This window comes from Spermophilus citellus, assembly GCF_964194105.1.
Source record: "Spermophilus citellus genome assembly, chromosome: 11".
NCBI lineage: Eukaryota > Metazoa > Chordata > Mammalia > Rodentia > Sciuridae > Spermophilus > Spermophilus citellus.
In genome coordinates, this window is record NC_138192.1 from 49,890,289 (window position 1) to 49,910,420 (window position 20,132).

The window sequence follows — 20,132 nt, forward strand, 5'->3', positions numbered from 1 at the left end:
ATAGAATCATAAACTATCACTTACATATGAAAAGAATAACACCTCTAAAGTTAAAAATTAACTTCTTCAGGCTGAACAATTAATTAATGGCAGAAAAGGCATTATACTATAGTACGCTCTTTCTTTCAGACAAAAATGATTATTATTCTTTTAATAAACTCATTTATGTATATGTACAATTAAAAATTTCTATTAAAGGTCAGTTAAAAATTCATTCTTAAGGTCTGGGATTTGGGCTCAGTGGCAGAACGCTTGCCTTGTTCTGGGTTCAATCCTCAGCACCACATATAAATAAATAAATAAATAATAAAGGTATTGTGTCCATCTACAACTAAAAAAATATTTTTAAAAAATTCATTCTTGGACAGATGCTAGACCAGAGGCTATCAAAAAAGGCCTAAATGAGTCAGTTAAGTAACATAAATGTGAAAAGCAATGGTGACTAGTGATGTTTGTAACCTAATGAAGAATGTCGATCGAAAAGCATTACAAAAATGTTTTTAAATGCTTAAATAATTGCAGTGACTAAGAATAATACATCTTTGGGGGAAATTCTAATCTCTCCTTTATCGTAATACTTTCTGTACTATAAATTAAAAGGTCACTGTTCATGAGTGGCCACTGTCAAAACTAAAAATCCTTAAAATACGATCACATAATATTTTCTAAAATGTCACATGTATATTTTAGATTCTAGAAAGTCACATTTTTTCCTAGAAACACCTTTATCCAGGTTTAAAATATATTTCTTTCATCAAAATTGACATAGAGGATAATAGCTGCTTTCATAGCATGATTAATATAACCCTTAGGGGCTGGGGATGTGGCTCAAGTGGTAGCACAGTCTCCTGGCATGCGCGAGGCACTAGGTTTGATCCTCAGCACCACATAAAAATAAAATAAAGATATTGTGTCCACCTAAAACTAAAAAATAAATATTTAAAAAATATAGACATATAACCCTTAAAAATAAGTAAGTGTGTATGATTAACATAACCCTTAAAAATAAATAAGTGTGTATGGAATTCTTTAGTTTAATCTCACAAAACTCAGTACCACAGATCCCTAAATGGATGCAGTTTCTATTTAGAAGAGATGACACAAACACAGGACAGTTGTAGTGATTATAGCAGAAAGAATAAGAAAATTAATAAAGCCAAATGAAATACATTTTGTTTATATTTTCAAGTCCATTAATTCATTCAATCGTATTTACTAAGCAGGTAATGTCTTAACAGGCAGCATCCTAAAATGTTGAGGATAAAATGGTAAACAAGACAGATATGGCCCCTTCCATCATGAAACTTAGAATAAAATGGAAAGTGAGAAAAATATCAAGCAAACAAAAAAAATCCCAAGTCTCATAAAATGATACTATAGAACAAGGGAAAAGGTGCTGAAGGAGAGGGCTTATTTTAGGATAAGTGTCTAGGCAAAAACTTCTCTGAGAAGGTAAAATTTAACTGGAATTTGAAAAATGGAAAGGAAGAAGCAAGGAAGAGCAAAGAATGTGTCTAAGCATTGCTGGCAAAGGGACCAGCAAATAGTTATAAGATCTGAGGCAGGAAAGAGCTTGATGTTTCAGACTGAGTAAACAAGGCAATGCTGCAATAGCAGATTAATGAGATGATGGATTTAGGAGATGAGGTTGCAGATTCAGACAAGGCCCAGATCTGTGGGCCACAACAAACCCTTGTTTATTATCTGGACTTACATATGCAAGGAAAAGCCACTAGGGGTTTTCTAATCGGAGACTATTTAATCAAGGCTATGAATATTAGCAAATGAATACAGGCACTAAGCTTTCTTTCCATCAACCAAGGGTTTACTAAGGACTTACCATGTGCTATCATCATGCGTCAAAGTTTATCCAAATTTATAAAGTTTGCCTTTACATCACCTATTCTAGAGCACGTGCACACACACACACACACAAACACACTACAAGAAATGCAATAAAATGTAGGACTACATTCTTTAGAAAGAGAAAAGGGTGAAATGGACACATGTGCTCCTTTGTAAGCAGGATCAGGACTCAGCTCCTGCCTCCCATTGCAGCTACATCTATGGGCAGACAGATCAAGACAGCAACAGGGCCATCATGTTCCTTAATATGGCTTATACTGAACATGTACTGGTCCTTCAGTGGATGAAACAATGTGTTCAAAGGAGCACAGAAGACCAAATGTGACTCCCAATGTAACAAGTAATCATGAAGCCTTCTTTAATTAAGTAGGCTTAAGTGGAAGGAAAGGGCAGCAAAGGATCTTGCTCCTGGCTTTTTAGGTCCCAAATATAGTATGTCAGAGACTGAGACTTGTGCACATGCTACAGTAGCAAAAAGGAACATATTTTCATTGACTAGAAATTTAAAAAAAAGAGCAAAAACTTTCTTAAATAAACAAATGTTGAGGATGAAAGTAGAATCAAAATATTTTTCATTTCCTAAACACATTTTTTCCCATGCTATGGAAATTAACCATGATAAAGTCACTCAACACCTAAAAACAGCAGATTGGAAGTGTTCTAAAGTCAGACAAATAGCTTCAATAATTATGTCAGAAGTGAGCGTAACACAAAAGCAAAATTATAAAAGCCCTCCCTTAATCTCTATTCAGAGCTCTTTTATATAATATTATGTTTTGTATCCATTTGGGGGTATACTTTTCTTTTTTCTTACTTTCCTTTCCCATTATATTCATTAAAAGCAAAGATATTCTCCCCTCTGTAAAATGTAGTAAACATACAGTTTGTCTTTTTAAATACAGTTGTCAGATTTCAAAGAGTAAATGGATAGGAGATCTACTCTAGAAGTCTTTAAGGTATAGAGTCTGTTAGAAATAATGTACGCACATGAACAATTGTGTATGGGGGGATGGGAGGAGTTGTATAGAATCTTACATGCAACATTTTATTTTTAAAATAAGCTACAAAGGATATTTAAAACATATACTTTAAATTGCACTGCAATGCTTACTCCTTGGAAGTAGTAGTTTCATGCTATGTGCTACTAACTATACAAACATTTTTTAATTAGCGGATTGTGATGAGAAAAACTATGAACTTCATAACAAGAAAACTTTTTTCCCCCTACTAATGGGATATTTTACTTCTTCAGAGCACTGACAAATGAACGCAAAGAAAAATAGAAAAAAGATGAAGAAATCATTTAGGGAGCATGGTGACAGTTTTACATTCTCGTTTGGCAATGAAGAATTTATAAATTTGTACTTGTGCTCACGTGTATGTGTGAGAGAGAGAAAAAAGAATGAAAAAAGAAAAGAGAGTGAGACAGATACTGACCAAATTGCAATTTGGTTTGCAGAATTATTCTAATTCCACAGGGTCAAGATCAGCAACATTTTCAATATAAAAGTCCACATGGCTAAACTGAACAATAAGAGGAGATTTGACTGAGATAAAATATTTGGGGGGAAGTCTAATGGGACATACAAATCTAGAAAGCTAGTGTATGCTGGTCAGACCAGATAGCAAGATTGATATGAAAACAAACCAAAAGAAAATCCCACAACAAGGCAGTATAGGATAGGGAAACTGGTTGGCTGAGCAAGAGATGGGGAATCTCTCAGCCAATTCTCATAAATGGAGCAGTCATATGTTGGTGAGATTATGGGATGCTACATTGCACCTAATGACAAAATTATTTATACAGCGTCAGAACATCATCCAAACCCCAAGAAGTGCACACAGCTGGTAATGATATAAGGCTAGTGAGCTGGGTAGTAATGGAATGCTGCCTCTAGCCAAGTTCAAAAACCAAGCAGAGAACTTTCACAGTATACTAGTTTGAAGATAATTTGGGAATGGCAGGTATTGAGCATCCTCGACAGAGAATGTTACTTGTGTATTCATCAGTCTACCCTATGAATAAAGAAAGCATCTTATGTAGTTCCTTATTTGTATTTTAAGGAAAAGCCTCAAAAGATGAAAATTCAAATGACCTGTAACTTCTAAAACTGAAAACTATAGGGAAATGTGCTGAGGAAAAAATGAGAACATCACAGATTTACAGAACTAGAAAGGCTTTTGTCCTCCAGACACCAGCAATATTCAAGAACTGCAATATTTCTCAAGACCAGGAGAAGTACCATATTCACTTCTAATAGGAAAACCTAGTAATATAGTCTTAATCAAGAGATACTTGGGTTTAAATAAATTAGTTCATTTTTCCTTCTTCAGGTAGAAATTAAGATAGAAAAGTGGTTTAGAGCAGAGGCTTATAAAGAGCAAACTATATATGGCCTTTGCAGGTAGCCAGACTTGAGCTCAAACCACACATTCACCACCAACTAGGTGTGAAACCCAGTGATTCTGGAAGCCTTGATTTTCTTCTCTGTAATACCAGGATGATAATATCTAGCTTTTAGGACCATGGAATGCCTGCCATAAGGTAAGCATTCAATGTTAGTTATTATTATTTAATGCCACTAATTCGTTCTGGTTATTTTAGAGATAAAAAATGATGTCCTACATAAGCCCTAAGAATACCTCACCTGCCTACAAATCTTAAAACATCACTTACTTTTATATCTCAACCATGATACACATTAATAAAAGGTGTTTTCACGATTAAAATAGTATAAAATTATTCAGAAAGGTATATTTTAATTAAAGTTTAATAACAGTAGCTATATTTATAATTGTAATATTAAATTATTGAGAAAGTTATATTTTTATCAAGAGGCAAAAATTCAAAACAAGATATAACTGTCAAGGGAAGGAAAACTTAAATTACTAATTTTGTTTTTTGGTGTTGAGGATCAAACCCAGGACCTTATGCATGCTAGGCAAGTGCTCTTAAACTCAGCTAAATCCCCAGACTTAATTTACTAATTTATAAGTGAGAATTGTTTGAGAAACTACCACCTTCTTTTTAAATTCAACCATATCCACTACCCATATTCATTAGAGCTAGCTATAAAGAAACAAACACACATAAGTAATTCATACCATCTAAAAATGATCATTTTCCCAGCATTAGATTCAATGTTTCACAGTGAATATGTCATTCAAGGGAAAAAAAAATATCAATTTTGATTAGCAAAATACCTCAGTCATGGTACCATTAAGGAAAACAACAACTCAGAAGTATAAACAATGAAATATCACTTTAAGCATTAATTTCACTTTATGCAATACTTATCAGCTTGAATTTTCACTTGATTTATTTTCTCTCCACTATTTGCTTTCCCCCTCCATGGACATTAAGAAAAGATTTTATGGGGGAAGCAATGAAACAGAAAATCTTAAAAAGAAGACACTGGACCTCATTAAACCCAAGTTTGGAAGAAGGGACAACGGCATAGGGACAGTAAATCAACACAGTCCAAGGACCCAACCCTTGCCTTATTGATGTTTAATGATTATAGATTCATTCAGATGTTCTATTCATATTGAGTGACGTTTTTAAACATAAGATTTTCTAAGAAATTGTCCATTCTAAGTTTTAAATGTATTAGGATAAAAGTATTCAAAGTATTTCCCATCTTTATTGATCTGTCCTATATCTGTAGTTATATTCTTTTTTCTTCCAAAAAGTGTGTGTCTTTAAAAACACTGTATCAGTAGTTATATTCTTTTTTTTTTTTCTTCCAAAAATTACGTGTCTTTAAAAACAATCAATCATGCCTGTGGTCTATCCACTTTGTGATTTCAAAGTAACTAATTTTGAGTTTGTTCATCTCCCTTATATATTTGCTTTCAATTTCACTATCTTCCTGTTTTCCTTATTGTTTCATTCCCAGACTACTGCTAGACCAACTAAGAGGGGATCTTTCCTGGGCTACAGTTTTGAAGGATCCTGCATATCTCATTATAAAAAAATAAAATATTTTATTATTTTTAGTATTATCCCAGATAAAAAATATTAAAAATAAATTATTAAAGATGATATAAATGTGTCTGTCACTCTGTATGCAGTACACATTGTGATATGCAGTATCACATTTCCTGATAAAAGGTGAGGATCATTCATGGAGGGCTGCTCCCAGCCTTCTGCATATGGGAGAGAACAGCTGCTCCCTAAGGCAAAGAGCTGCAGATAACAGCAACAAGCATTACACCTGGGCCAAGGAAAGGTCCAAGGAGCATAGGTGGGACACTGACTGCTTCTATCACACTCCTCCCCAGGCAACCATTTTTATTCCTTTCCAGTGTACTCTCTTCTGTTTGTTCCTACACCTCTCTTTCTTCATACCAAGGACAGTACATAACACTGTTCTACACCTTACCTTTTTTTCACTTAATATGTCTTGAACAGCCTTCTGAAAAATGATACACAAAGCTTCTTTTAGATAGGTATAAGAAGTTTGGTTGTGCTATTAGGATAATGACCATGGATAAAAATTATGTACTGGGGCTGGGATTGTGGCTCAGGGGTAGAGCGCTCGCCTAGCATGGGCAAGGCCCTGGGTTCAATCCTCAGCACCACATTAAAAAAAATTTAATTAATTAAAAGTTATTGTATCCAACTACAACTAAAAAAATTGTGTACTATATATTTTAATAAATAAGAGGTAAAGGATTCTAAGTGCTTTCATCATAAAGAAATGATCAATGTTGAGGAAATAAGTATGGTTAATCTGACTTAAATATTACATAATGTGTATACATACACATTATGTAATATTTATACACATAATTTTTATTTTTATATAAACACATAATGTGTATATATAAAAAATAAAAAATGTACAATCTTTATTTTTTATATTAAATAAGGAAAAACAAAACACATGATAGTCATGAAAGAAAAATACATGAAACCACAATTACAGTTAGAGATTTCAGTACTCCTCTTTCAATTAAAGGAAGAGTCACAGAGTTATGTTTTGTGAAGAATTTCTACATGTTTTAGAGGCAAAGTTCTTCAAGTGACTTGGTAGTGATATTATGCAAAACTGAAGTCCACCTCTTTCCAGGCTTCTGTCAGCCATTATAGAGACAATCCTGATGTTTTGTTCTTATGCTTGAATTTCATGATTACAGACATTACAACTGCAGTCAACTGCAGGAAAGAGGAGGTGGCGCTCCCTTTTTAAAAGCAAAATTAAAAAGAAAGAAACACTTTGCTTAAAGAACACCCAGAGGTCATCCATCCACTTAACACTAATTTGCCATAACTTGGGGTCTGACCAACCCTAGTTGCAAGAACATCAGAGAAATTTGGCCAAAGACAAATGAAATTATCACAACCAATTGGGCTCAATCATGCTTCATTCCCAAGGGCTGGATACTTAGCCACCCCAAAGAAAACTGGCATTCTATTGACAAGAAAGACAAAAAAATGTTAAGTGGACAATGACCTGTATCTTCCACAATATCTCAGACAGAACAAAACATAATTATAGGCATACCAGAGTAAAAAAAAAAAAACATTTAAATAAGTGATTCTTTTGGTTATCTAGAGATACTACAGAAAGAAAAATGAACTATTCTTGAAGCTTAGTCTAAGGTACACTCTAAGAAAGTGAAAAAGCTTAATCTTAATACAAATGACTCATACATTTCTTTTTTTTTTTTATTGGTTGTTCAAAACATTACAGAGCAGGGAGGAAGAGCAGGAAGAAATGACTCATACATTTCAAAACACAAAATTTAAGGCCTTTCCTCAAGCCCCCATCTTCAGAAACCTTCTATGCATTTTGTAAGTTTCCAAAAAGCAATGCTTCAATATAACCTAAGAATTACAATAATTATCAACTACTTTTAAGACAAATAACTTGTTGAGCTTTTGTAATCTATAATCAAATTGAATAGCTCTAATGTGAATCATGATGTGTTCTTTTAGTTGTTAAGACAAAATCAAATCAAAATGATTGTTTAGGCTGAATCATTTATTCTCTTAATAGTAAAATATTTCCTGTATAATAAACATAAAAATTAACAACTACATGTACAGAAGCTGAGAAAAATAATGAACACACCTACATTAAAGAGCTTTCTCACCAGACACATTCTTATTAGTTCAGAGCAATTTGCATACTAGACAATATTGGTACTTAACTATTTTACCTTTATGAATTTTTGTGGGTTTATTTACCAAATGTACAAGAAGAATAAGTAACAAGAAAGTAAATATTTTTCATATATTTAAAAGCTTCCACTGCAATCAGATTTATCTGGCAAAAACAAAAGGTCATTCATGTACTTCAGTCTAGGATAGAGTAAGCATAATTTTTAATCTAGTTTTAAGTTTTCAATCTGCTGCTATTTTCCCAAAAATATTCAAAAAAGTTGTTTGGTAAAAAACAGATGAATTATCTTTGGTAAAATAGAACTGTAAGTTAAATTGGTGAGGTATGTATTTGGGTGAAGTCTGATTAGATTAATACAAATAACAGCAGATTAAATGGTTGACTTTGAAAGATGACAGATACTATTGTTAGGCAGTGAGGTTACAGCTTTCAGAGAATAAAACTTTACACAATGATCTTTCAGTAATCCACCTCCCACGTAAGACTGCTTCAAAGAGTATTGAGATATTTATCCTCAAATGCTTCAGCCTTCCAAGATAGCATGAAGCCACCTGCAAAGAAGTGCTTGCGCGTTCCCACTGTAAAGATGTCTATGATGCAATAAATTAATTCTGCAGTACTGAATAATCAAAATGAAATCAAACAGCAGATAGAGAAAAGGTACATTTTAATGTTCAAATGACAGTGGAAATTTATTATTTCCAATAGTAAGGTCAAATGAAAATGTGCCAACAACTCTACTGTATTACTTGACCTTGAGTAATATAATACAATTTGTGCTACAAGAACACAATTAAATAAGATGTGAAAACAACTATAAACAGTCAGATTTTCATACAGCAATAATGTTACCATTGTCTTTACAACTTTTATTTTTTTTTTTTTAAGAGAGAGTGATAGGGGGAGAGAGAGAGACAGAGAGAATTTTTCAATATTTATTTTTTAGTTATCGGCGGACACAACATCGTTGTTTGTATGTGGTGCTGAGGATCGAACCCGGGCCGCACGCATGCGAGGCGAGCGCGCTACCGCTTGAGCCACATCCCCAGCCCCTGTCTTTACAACTTTTATATCAACACATTCATTAAAATTTCTCATACTATTAGTGAATCAACAATATTCACTTGGTGATATCAGAACATTAAATTATGTAAGCCACAATACATTTTAGATTAGAAAAATACAAAATCCTCAATATGCACTCTAATGGTACTTTTATCTTTAAAATAAAATGTGATGTGAGTACTTACTGCTATTCCAACAATCTGAACTCTCAGAGACAATGCATGGTTTTCATTCATGAAGTGAATTATTCTCTGAATCTACCAAATCACTACTAAGAACAGAAACTTATATCTAAATTAAAAGCTGCTGTCTTTCTGTCGCTGATCTACATCACATGCAGCAGATGAATATGGCTGCTGGAACCAAGATATCCATTGCAGCTTGCAGCATGCCCTTTGAACAACCTGTCTCTAACTACATCACTACCAGTGTGGTATTGCTCTCTCCTACCTGAAGCAACACAGCCCTACACTGTGGGGCCCAGAATGGCAAGATCATCACATCTGTAAACCAGTCAGACAATCTTCAACTATTTAACCTTAGGGAGACATGTGGGAGGGCAGAGACTAAGAGGAGAGAAATGTTTAAGGGGATTCCTTTTCTTCCTTTCTATCTATTACCCCTACAAATGTAATTAGTAGTTCTCCTCTATCCTTTCAGTATGTTCCATAAGCCTCTTTCAAATACATCCTCCTACCTCCCACTTTCTAACAAATCACAATTCAGAATTGAGGTCTATACTACAAAATCTCCACAACCTTCAAGACTGAGTCAAATATTACCAGTTGCATAAATCCACCTTCAGTTTGTCACAGACAAAATCAATTTCTCCAACTTTCATACTCACATTGCACTTGCATATCTATGTCTATCTTAATAGTCTTTAAATCCCTAGTCACATCCATCTTTTCAACCCTGGGTCCTAGTGCAGAATAGTATAATAAACTAAACTGAAACTGTATACTCACTAAAAAAAAGGCATTGGAGGTTAGTGAACAAAAACAAACAATGGCAAAAACAACATGCCCAAGATCAACTTGCATCTCAGTTCAAAAATTGTCACCCACACCCACATATGCACACAGAATAAAATCACAAGATAAAAGAGAAAAACTGTAGGTTCTAAATGAAGTCACTTTCCTAATAACCAGGTGTCCTGAGAGTGTGAGTTTATTCCACTGCTTCTCTGTCTCTAAACATATACCAACTGTAGTCATTATAACCAATTATAGAGTTGAGGAAATTTAAGATGCTGATAGAGAATCAACATCCTGAAAACAGGTACATTAAAAATAAGCTGAAGATGCCTCCTGAGCTCTGATTACCTGTAATGCTCACTGACGGGAATGTTCTGAGAGAAGTACAAAGCTGCTGTCCGTGCTCTCCAATGCCATTTCTTTGCAGGAAGGGTATAAAGAACACAGTCCTGTAGCTCTTCTTGGAGCAGATCCACCAGCTGTTTATGGGAGCCTCCATAGAATGCCTCAATGATAAGAATACTCATTGGGCCATTCAAACCTTGAGAGTCAATACAAAAAAAAAAAAAAAAAAAAAACCATATATTTTTCAGATATATATGAAAATCCTTTAAATGTTTAAATTTTATTCTCAAAAAGAAAATACAAATAATTTAGTCATGTGTAATTTTTAAAAATATGCATCCTAAACTGGGCACAGTAGTGCTGGTGTGTAATCCCAGCTACTTGGGGTGCTGAGGCAGAAGGATTTCAAGTTTGAGGAAAACCTGAGGGAAACCTGAGGGACTTAGGGAGACCCTGACTCAAAACAAAACAAAACAAAACAGGACTGGAGATGTAGCTCAGTGGTAGATCATCCCTGGGTTCAATCCCTACATTGAAAAACATAAAAATAATAAATAAATAATTATATGTGTATGTATATACACATACATATGTTTTTCACATATACATAAATTAAAATAAAAAACAGACATCTCAGGGGCTGGGAATATAGATCAGTGGTAGAGTACCTGCCTAGCAAGCACAAAGTCCTGGGGGTCCGGGGGAGGAGGAGATATCAGCTTACATAATTTAATGTTCTGATATCACAGAGTGCATATTGAGATCCCCACAGGAGAAGGAGGAGAAAAGAAATCCTATCTTTTAAAAATACATTAAGTCTTAAATTTTTGGAATCAATATTTTTATTTTTAAAAAAGTGTCTTTATTTATTGCTTGTTTTCCTCATGCCCTCAGATTACTCTATTCCATAACCCTAAGCTTTGTGTCCTACCCCAAGAACACAAAAGCCTTCTCCTCCTGTGATCATTCACAATCCTGGTTGGTTGAGCTGTGAGCCTGACTCAGTGACCCAAGAACCTACTTGACCTGAAGCCCTTGTTTTACAGTCACTGATCTCATCTTCTAATAAAGATTTCCACTCTGAGAGCCCTTCATTTGTAAGGTCCCTCCCAGTTTGGAAATGTTCAGATTCTATAACTTTCATATTAATCCATCTTTAAATTCATCAGCTATCACTGCCCCTAATGAATCTATATTTTAAAGAAAGTCATTCATATTTGAATCTCAATTTTCCAGTATTAAAAACTTAAGGGCTTCACAGAGGAGGACATACAATCAATCAACAAGTACATGAAAAAATGCTCACCATCTCTAGCAGTCAAGGAAATGCAAATCACAATCACCCTAAGATACCATCTCACCCCAGTAAGATTGGCAGCCATTATGAAGTCAAACAACAACGAGTGCTGGCGAGGATGTGGGGAAAAGGGTACTCTTGTACATTGCTGGTGGGACTGCAAACGGGTGCGGCCAATTTGGAAAGCAGTATGGGGATTCCTGGGAAAGCTGGGAATGGAACCACCATTTGACCCAGCTATTGCCCTTCTCAGACTATTCCCTGAAGACCTTAAAAGAGCGCACTACAGGGATACTGCCACATCGATGTTCATAGCAGCACAATTCACAATAGCTAGACTGTGGAATCAACCCAGATGCCCTTCAATAGATGAATGGATTAAAAAAATGTGGCATTTATACACAATGGAGTACTATGCAGCACTAAGAAATGACAAAATCATGGAATTTGCAGGGAAATGGATGGCACTAGAGCAGATTATGCTTAGTGAAGCTAGCCAATCCCTAAAAAACAAATACCAAATGTCTTCTTTGATATAATGAGCGCAACTAAGAACAGAGCAGGGAGGAAGAGCAGGAAGAAAAGATTAACATTAAACAGAGACATGAGGTGGGAGGGAAAGGGAGAAAAAAGGGAAATTGCATGGAAATGGAGGGAGACCCTCATTGTTATACAAAATTACATATAAGAGGTTGTGAGGGGAATGGGATAATAAACAAGGGGAGAAATGAATTACAGTAGATGGGGTAGAGAGAGAAGATGGGAGGGGAGGGGAGGGGGGATAGTAGAGGATAGGAAAGGTAGCAGAATACAACAGTCACTAATATGGCAGTATGTAAAAATGTGGATGTGTAACCGATGTGATTCTGCAATCTGTATTTAGGGTAAAAATGGGAGTTCATAACCCACTTGATTCTAATGTATGAAATATGATATGTCAAGAGCTTTGTAAGGTTGTGAACAACCAATAAAAAAAAAAAAAAAACTTAAGGGCTAGGGTTGTGGTTTAGTTGTAGAACGCTTGCCTAGCATGTGTGAGGCCCTGGGTTCAATTCTCAGCACCGTATATAAATAATTAAAAATAAATAAATAAAGGTCTATTGACAACTACAAAGAAAATTAAAAGAAAAAATTTTTAAAAAACTAAAGCATAAGATTTTTTGAGACACTACATATACCTTGATGACTTCCCCACTACTGTCAGTATCCCACCCCCAAAGGAATATCAAAAAGTTGAGTAAAGCTACATATCTGTTAACCATCAAGGATTCTACAAACGTCTTTATACAAGAAACCTAAGAAGGATAAAGTAGCAAAAAAAATGGGTTCATTAATAGTAAAATTTCATCACTGAGAATTTGGCTACTAAGCAATTTTTCATTTTAATAATGATTTTTGTTAATGTGCTCAGTGAAATCATCTGTATGAATGTAAAACTTTCACATACATTTCAAATTTTATACTATTTCCTGTAAGACATAAGGCAGAAACATCATTTTGTAAATGAATATTAGATTGCTTAAAAAATATTCCAGATGTTTGAATTTTCTTTTGAGTGAAGTAAATACCACTCATTAAATAGCATATTGCTTTCTTAAATAATGTTGTTCCATAAAATTATTAGTCTCAATGACTCAATAATGCTTTTCACTAATAAAATTGTATTGCACATGCTCAGTCAAGGTGTCTACTTAAATTGTGTTTCAAAGGAAAAAGATTCAAATAGTTCTCTGAGAAATGAGTGAACTGAAAAAAAAGCTTTTTTTCTTGATATCTGAATACCAGTGAGCACTTGTATTGTGTATACATGTTTGCACGTTTACACACGCATGCAAGAGTATTTATTTCACTTATATGTAAAGTAAGAAACAATATTTGCCAGAGAAGGTATAAGTTTGAATTTCAGTTCCATCACTTTCTAGCTGGATGGCCTTGAACAAGCTACCTAACTTTGTAGGACTCAGTCTCATCTTCTTTAAAGTGAGTAACAGTACTAATCTCAGCAGTGTGTTGTACAGATAAAATCATGAATGCTTTCAAATAAAAATAAGGTATTTACTCTTTTAACAGTATAAATCACTTTTCTTAAGGAAAAAGGTAATCTTCAAATCTTCCAGCATTTTAAATTCAATAATCTTCATTTGTAGCCCCTTATCTACCAGGCATAGGTAGGAAAGGTGGATGTACACATGCATTTGAAATACACAGGGTATTGCCCTTTTCTCATCATTCACTTGTATTACAAATATGAATTTTAGATCCCCACAGGTTTTATGGGTAAGAGGTAAACTCAGAGACTGAGCTATGCAAAGCTTAATTTTTTAAGACCCATTGGAGACTTCTGCTTTAATAATGCAATGCTCAATGAGTTCTCAAACACTGTCCAAGTTCAACAAAATGGTAGGCATTAATCCTGCAAATGATGGAAACTTCTAGAAAGAAACTGAGGGAAGAATGAAAGATAATTTTTAAAATTATGTCAGAAACTTAAAGACAGATAGATAAAAGGCAGTTAAACATTGCTTGCTATATTACATCACAAATATCTACTATCTAGCTTAATTTCCTCCAACCTAATCACACTAAAGTGTACATGCTCTATGTATCCTTAAAAGGGGCTCCTGTATAAATGACCTGAGATAATATTTCACTAAATGATGGAATGTGATATAAACCTCTCTCTAAAGAATATTTTACTCACATAACCTCAAAGAAAGCAACATCAATATTGGGGGGGGTGGGGGGAAACTGCTTTCTGATTCTTCACCACTCTGCCCTTTTCCATGATTAATCTACAGTATGTATTGTGACATAGATTTATTTTACAGATGTTTCTTATGGGTGTGAATCACAACTTATCTGCTAATCACCAGCCACTGTGGAGGCAGTATGTGTAGGTGCTGCTATAGATTCAAGACACTCAGTAAGCAGAACTGAACACCAAGCATGTGGGAGGTCGAAAAATAGAAAAAGGGAAAAAAAGATTATAGCTGTGGTAGATTTCCAACCCTTTAATAGCTCAACACGAAGAGTGGAATGTACAGGTTTGAACTACCATTTACTTGAGCATTTTTCTAGTGGCCAATGGGCGTGCCTGCATTTGGGGTATTTTTCTAGGGAGAGTAACTATGTCCTACCATCTCTGAAAACTATACTTAGTGGCTTTGATTCATGGAAATTTGTTCTGCTTGTTTTGTGGAGACAGACATATCCTGGCAATTCCCCCACTTACTTCTATTGCAACTTTTGTGGCAAGAAGAAAATATATTCTTCCCTGTACTCTTCTTGAAGCACAACCTGGAACAAAGATGATTCCCATTAGATACAAACAAAAAGGGAAAAACTCATTTTTAAATAATATTCAAACCAAATATCATTAGGGCACATTAAAGAGTAGTTCAAATACTTTTATTGTGCCTGAGTTTTGTTTTAGAAAACACTGGCTGAAGCAAATAGTCAGGAGGTTGGAAAAAAAAAATACCCACTTTGCTGTTACAATAGAATTTGCTAAAATGTAACAGAAATATACTATTTGCCCATTTTAGCAAAACATAGATAAAACTGCAGGTGGTCACTCAGACACTGCAGAAGTTCATAAACACACATGCGAAGACGAACATTTCTGGACCACTAGCACTAGCTAGTAAGGAGAGAGTAGAAGCAGAAAGAATAAAACCTCCAAATTTAAAGTGCTAATACCAAAGCAAGGACAGGGTCTCCTTGATGTCCAGAGGCTGTGCCCAGGTGTCTACCAAAAGATGGCAGTGAGCCTACACAGAGCCAAACACCTATGTCTAATATAGGTGCCTGAGTTCATGAACCTGTTAAAGCATTATCACAAGTATTACCACAGACCTTAAACCCTGGAACATTTAAATGGGGTAAGTTACAGAATCTGGGGTGTCAAAGGTGTGACATTTTAAAAGGAAAAAACCAGACCAAAGGGGGTGGGAGGAACATGCACACTTCTTGTATTGGAGAACAAATACCAATCAGACACTGACTTCATGATACTAAGAATATCCCATGACATTAAAAAAAAAAAAAAAGAGTATACAGCCACTCCACTCTTGCTCCTTAAAAAAGCAGGCAAAATATTTCGGAAAAAAAAAAAATTGTAGCAACTTTTTAAGTTTTTCTGCTTAAACAAGTAAGCTTCATTTAAAAAAAAAAACTCATTTCTTCAGCAAATTTTGTTCCCCAGTGGCACCAGATGAATGAAAATCTCCTATATTATTAATGCTTTATGAAAGCTTAACTCATTATCAATACTATGATTTAATGATACATGGTTTAATACTAAACATTAAATTTGGCAGTATAAAATGAGTCAAACTTACATCTGCAACAGGAATTTTATACCATGTCAAATGCTATTTAAGATCACCAAATGACAAAATGATCTATTTAAGAATATCTGACTTCCCCAAAATTTATGTTTATAATTAAAAGGGGATACAAAGTGAAAAATCACAATAGCATTTCATAAAAACATTTTGACAAAAAATGAAAAAGTGCCATTAGCATCATCTCAATTAAAAACTAATACTGCATTGATAAGATAAAGAACAAAAGTTGCCTGAAACCAATACTGTGAATATTTTTAAATTTTTATTAAAACTTTTTGTCATTATACCTGCATTTATTTTAGGCTTGACCCAATTTCTTTATTCCCTGAGCCATGATCATTTTCAAGGTGAACTACATTTTTGTCTACCTCCTCTAGCAGTTACAACTGCCGTAGTAGTTGAAAAAATGTTTAACAGTATAGATAAAGGAAATTTGCAATATGTTACTAGTCTACTGAAAAAGATGTGCTAAATACAAGTGTATCATGTTGTTAAAAGAAAAAACCCAAATCACTAGATATCCATAATTAGTCCTCAACTCAGCTACCTACACTGTTAAAATAATTTTCCAATCTAATACCTTGTAATAATTTTAAATCAGGGGAATTATTGTATTAATATATTCCATAGACACCTTACTGCTATTAGTAGTAGGAAGGTACAGTTTCAGTGACAATGGTTTTAACAGTTTTAATCCCACACACATGAGAAATTGATTCCACAGATTACACATAGCTTGATGTCTGAAAACTTTGATCAATTGTTGAAAATACATTTCATATTTACCTGTATATACTATCTGGAAACTTAAGCCTGGCAGAGCAAAGAGCACTGTTTTAACACCAAATGGTTTAAGCTGGCGAAAGTAAAATGTGAGTAGGCTTAGGCTTTCCCAATAGGCCATCGGAGGTTTACCTGGTATTTTCTTATTTACCCTTTCTCCCCCTTCTGTTCTGCACTTCCACCCACTTACTCTAACACACCCAGGTTTTAATTAAAAAGTAACCAATAATCCAGCAGAGTAAAATAGGGCAGTGCTGAGAAAAGCTAGTATTACCTTCCAGCCCACTCACTCATTTTAATGATTCATCAGGGAAACCCCATTTGTTAAAATATACCTGATATCTCATTAAACAGCAAAAAAATAAGCATGAAAAGATTTCTGCTTTAAAACATGTCACCAGTGACTCCCCTAAAACAACCTGTTAAGTTTCAGTATGAAGTAATAATACATTTTGCTAAAAACTTTCCTGAAAGTGAGTAGTACATTCAATTATCATAAGAGAAAAGAAATACAGATTATAACAAAAAGTTGGTTTTTGTAAATACTTCTAAAAAATCAAGAAACAAAATTCATTCTAACCTCTAACACGACATATAATCTCTGAAACTGAAATATAATGTGACATCAAATACAGAACAATAATCTTACAAACTAAAATGATATGCACTGATAATATTCTACATAAAATGAAAGGAAGTTTGATTAACAATCAGTATGAATCCATTTTCTGAGCATTAGTCTGAATTGCAGAAAATGACTAATGGAAAGTGATCATTATTACATTATTTGATTTTGATACATACAACCTACTCTTTATTAATTCCATACTGTACTATCACATGTACTTGAATAAACATAAAATCTTAGGTACAAATTTTAAAAGATAGAGCAATCTAATATTTTATACCACTAAGCTGCTGTGGGTGTTCTATTTTTCTCAACTCTGACTTTTGTTTCCTATTGTGGCAACTAAGAACTAAGGATTTATGTATCAAAATCAAGTTTGGGGGCTGGGGCTGTGGCCCAGTGGTAGAGTGCTTGCCTTGCACGTGCAAGGCCCTGGGTTCGATCCTCAGCACCACATAAAAATAAAGGTATAAAAAAACTTTTAAAAAAATCAAGTTTGATAGGAATATGCCATACTGTTTGTGAGACAATTTAAAGCTATTTTTAACATGTTTTTCCAATTACACGATTTGTAAGGATCTCTTGAGTACATTTTTGCAAAGTTAAAATTTTACATGCATATATGACTATTTAATGTTCTCTAACAAATATGTTTATTCTTTTTTGATTTGGGACTTAACGTTTTGCTGAAAAACTATCAAGTCTATTATTCCATGGCTAAAATGGATACAAAGTATTAGTTAAAACACTCAAGTTTCAAGTGGAAATTCAACAAATGCTTACTGAGTACTTACCACGTACCATCATTCGGCTGTTCTCAAATATTCATAATTTCCACAAATAATTAGATGTGTCCATATCAAAAATTCATTTCTTTACATTTTTGTAAAGTTATATTCCACATTATATAGAAAATTAGGAGACTTGTGACAAGTTTAGTGGTTTAATTTCACTGACAAAATACCAACCCTTTCAACTTTTCACTGCTATTAATTTCATGAATAACTTCAAGCTATAAAAGTCACAATGAATTAGTTCTACTGAATACTAAAAATATTTCAATTTGCTGACATTTTAAAATGTGGTAGCATATTTATGAATCAATAGAATATTTTACACCAGAAAACCATCTCATCACTCAAACTATTGCATTATCCTTTTAACTACTATACAATCTGGCTCACCACACCATTCTCCAAAAGCCAACTACAACTAATCTTTCCAAATGGAAATCCGATTATGAAATGACATGTTCAAAAACCTTCAACATCTCCATCAACTAAGAATAATATGCAAGGCCTGATACTTGGCAGTTAAGACTCATTTTCAGACCCTCCTTTCTCTTTACTACAATCACATTTGCCCTTCTCCCACTTCAATTCCTCTTCCCCTACATCCCCAGACTACATCACAGCAATACTAAGTACCCACACTCATGCAGCTATTTAACTGTCCTGTGACTTCATAATAATTCTCTCTCTTCTGACAGTCTTCTCTGAGTCCGCCTGATGAACTTTTGATCAAATTTCTGCTCATGAATCACTATTTCTATAAAGTCTTTCCCCGGACTTCCCTTAAACACTACTTCCTCTTTACTCTGTACAGCACCATTAAACTTGTTTCACTCTGTGTCCACATCCTGCTTTCCCATGGGGCGTGAAAATCTGAAGGATGAGGACCAAGCCACTACTTGCCTGATGGCCAGCCCAGGGTATGGCAAATAGTAGATGTCACTAGGTTTTTGTGGAGCAGACCTGAAAATCAGGAGAAAACAAGAAGCGGATTTCTTCTGCCTTAAGTAACAATGCTTTCACTTAACACAGATTCTGAGCAAGTAAGTGTTAGATAGCACTGTACCTGCTACTAATGATTGCCAATTACTCCTGAAGTGTAAACAGTATCAAGCAGCAAGTATATCTGAACACATTCTATTATGTTCTCTTTTCAGATATTAATTCATATATTTATCATTCACAGAAATCAAGATTTAGTGGAAATAATGGATTTTTTCATATTGATCTGCTTTAATTTTAACCTACTGCTATAGTAGAAGCAATGATGATCAAAGAGATGGGAAAAACAACATAATCAACTGAATATTAAGTCACTGTGAGTTTCATGACCAAAGATAACATCTGTAAGATCCATGAATTTTGAAAATCACCTGTAGTTTTTTATTCTACTTGATCTATTATCATCCTACTTTAATTCTAGGAGTAGGATAAGAAGTCAGTTCCCTTCACCATCAATCTGTATATCCCATTCCACATTTAGTAATTAGTAGGCTTTTATTTAAGGGGGAAGAAAATTGCATTTTGAAATACTTCCTGCCAATAATTATTTATTTTATAAATATATGAAAAGATGAATAATGTATTTGCTTTCTCAAGATGGCATTTTGCCATTGCCTTCCAACTTCTTGATAAGGGTTGTAAACCAGATCGATGGAGGGAAAATTGGGGTGTCTAACCCATTCAGATATAGATATTCAATAAGAGAAGGCAAAGTATGTCACAGAATCATAGATGCAAAAAATACTGACACCATGGTACAACCACTTTTCTTTTACAAAAGAAGAAAGACTAGCAACATCACTCCTCCTAAGCTACAACTTTATCTTTACCCTCCAGTCCTAATAGACAGCTTTTGAAAGGATAACTGGCTTTATGGACTAGTATTAGAAAAATTATA

At 34.2% G+C, this 20,132-nt stretch overlaps 1 protein-coding gene across 4 annotated transcripts in view; it reads right to left on the reverse strand.

Annotated features, from left to right (window-relative positions):
- GTDC1 (glycosyltransferase like domain containing 1) overlaps positions 1-20,132 on the reverse strand; it is a 397,042-nt gene that overhangs the window by 260,088 nt on the left and 116,822 nt on the right. For 2 of the 4 annotated variants that reach the window (XM_081261470.1, XM_081261469.1), the window contains exons 2-3: positions 14,914-14,978; positions 10,388-10,580 (exon numbers count right to left, since the gene is read on the reverse strand). The exons of the other annotated variants lie outside the window; for them this stretch is intronic. In XM_081261470.1, the coding sequence (XP_081117596.1) occupies positions 10,388-10,566 (179 nt within the window). In that variant the 5' untranslated portion in view covers positions 10,567-10,580; positions 14,914-14,978. The remainder of the gene's footprint in view (positions 1-10,387; positions 10,581-14,913; positions 14,979-20,132) is intronic. 4 annotated transcript variants of the gene reach the window in all.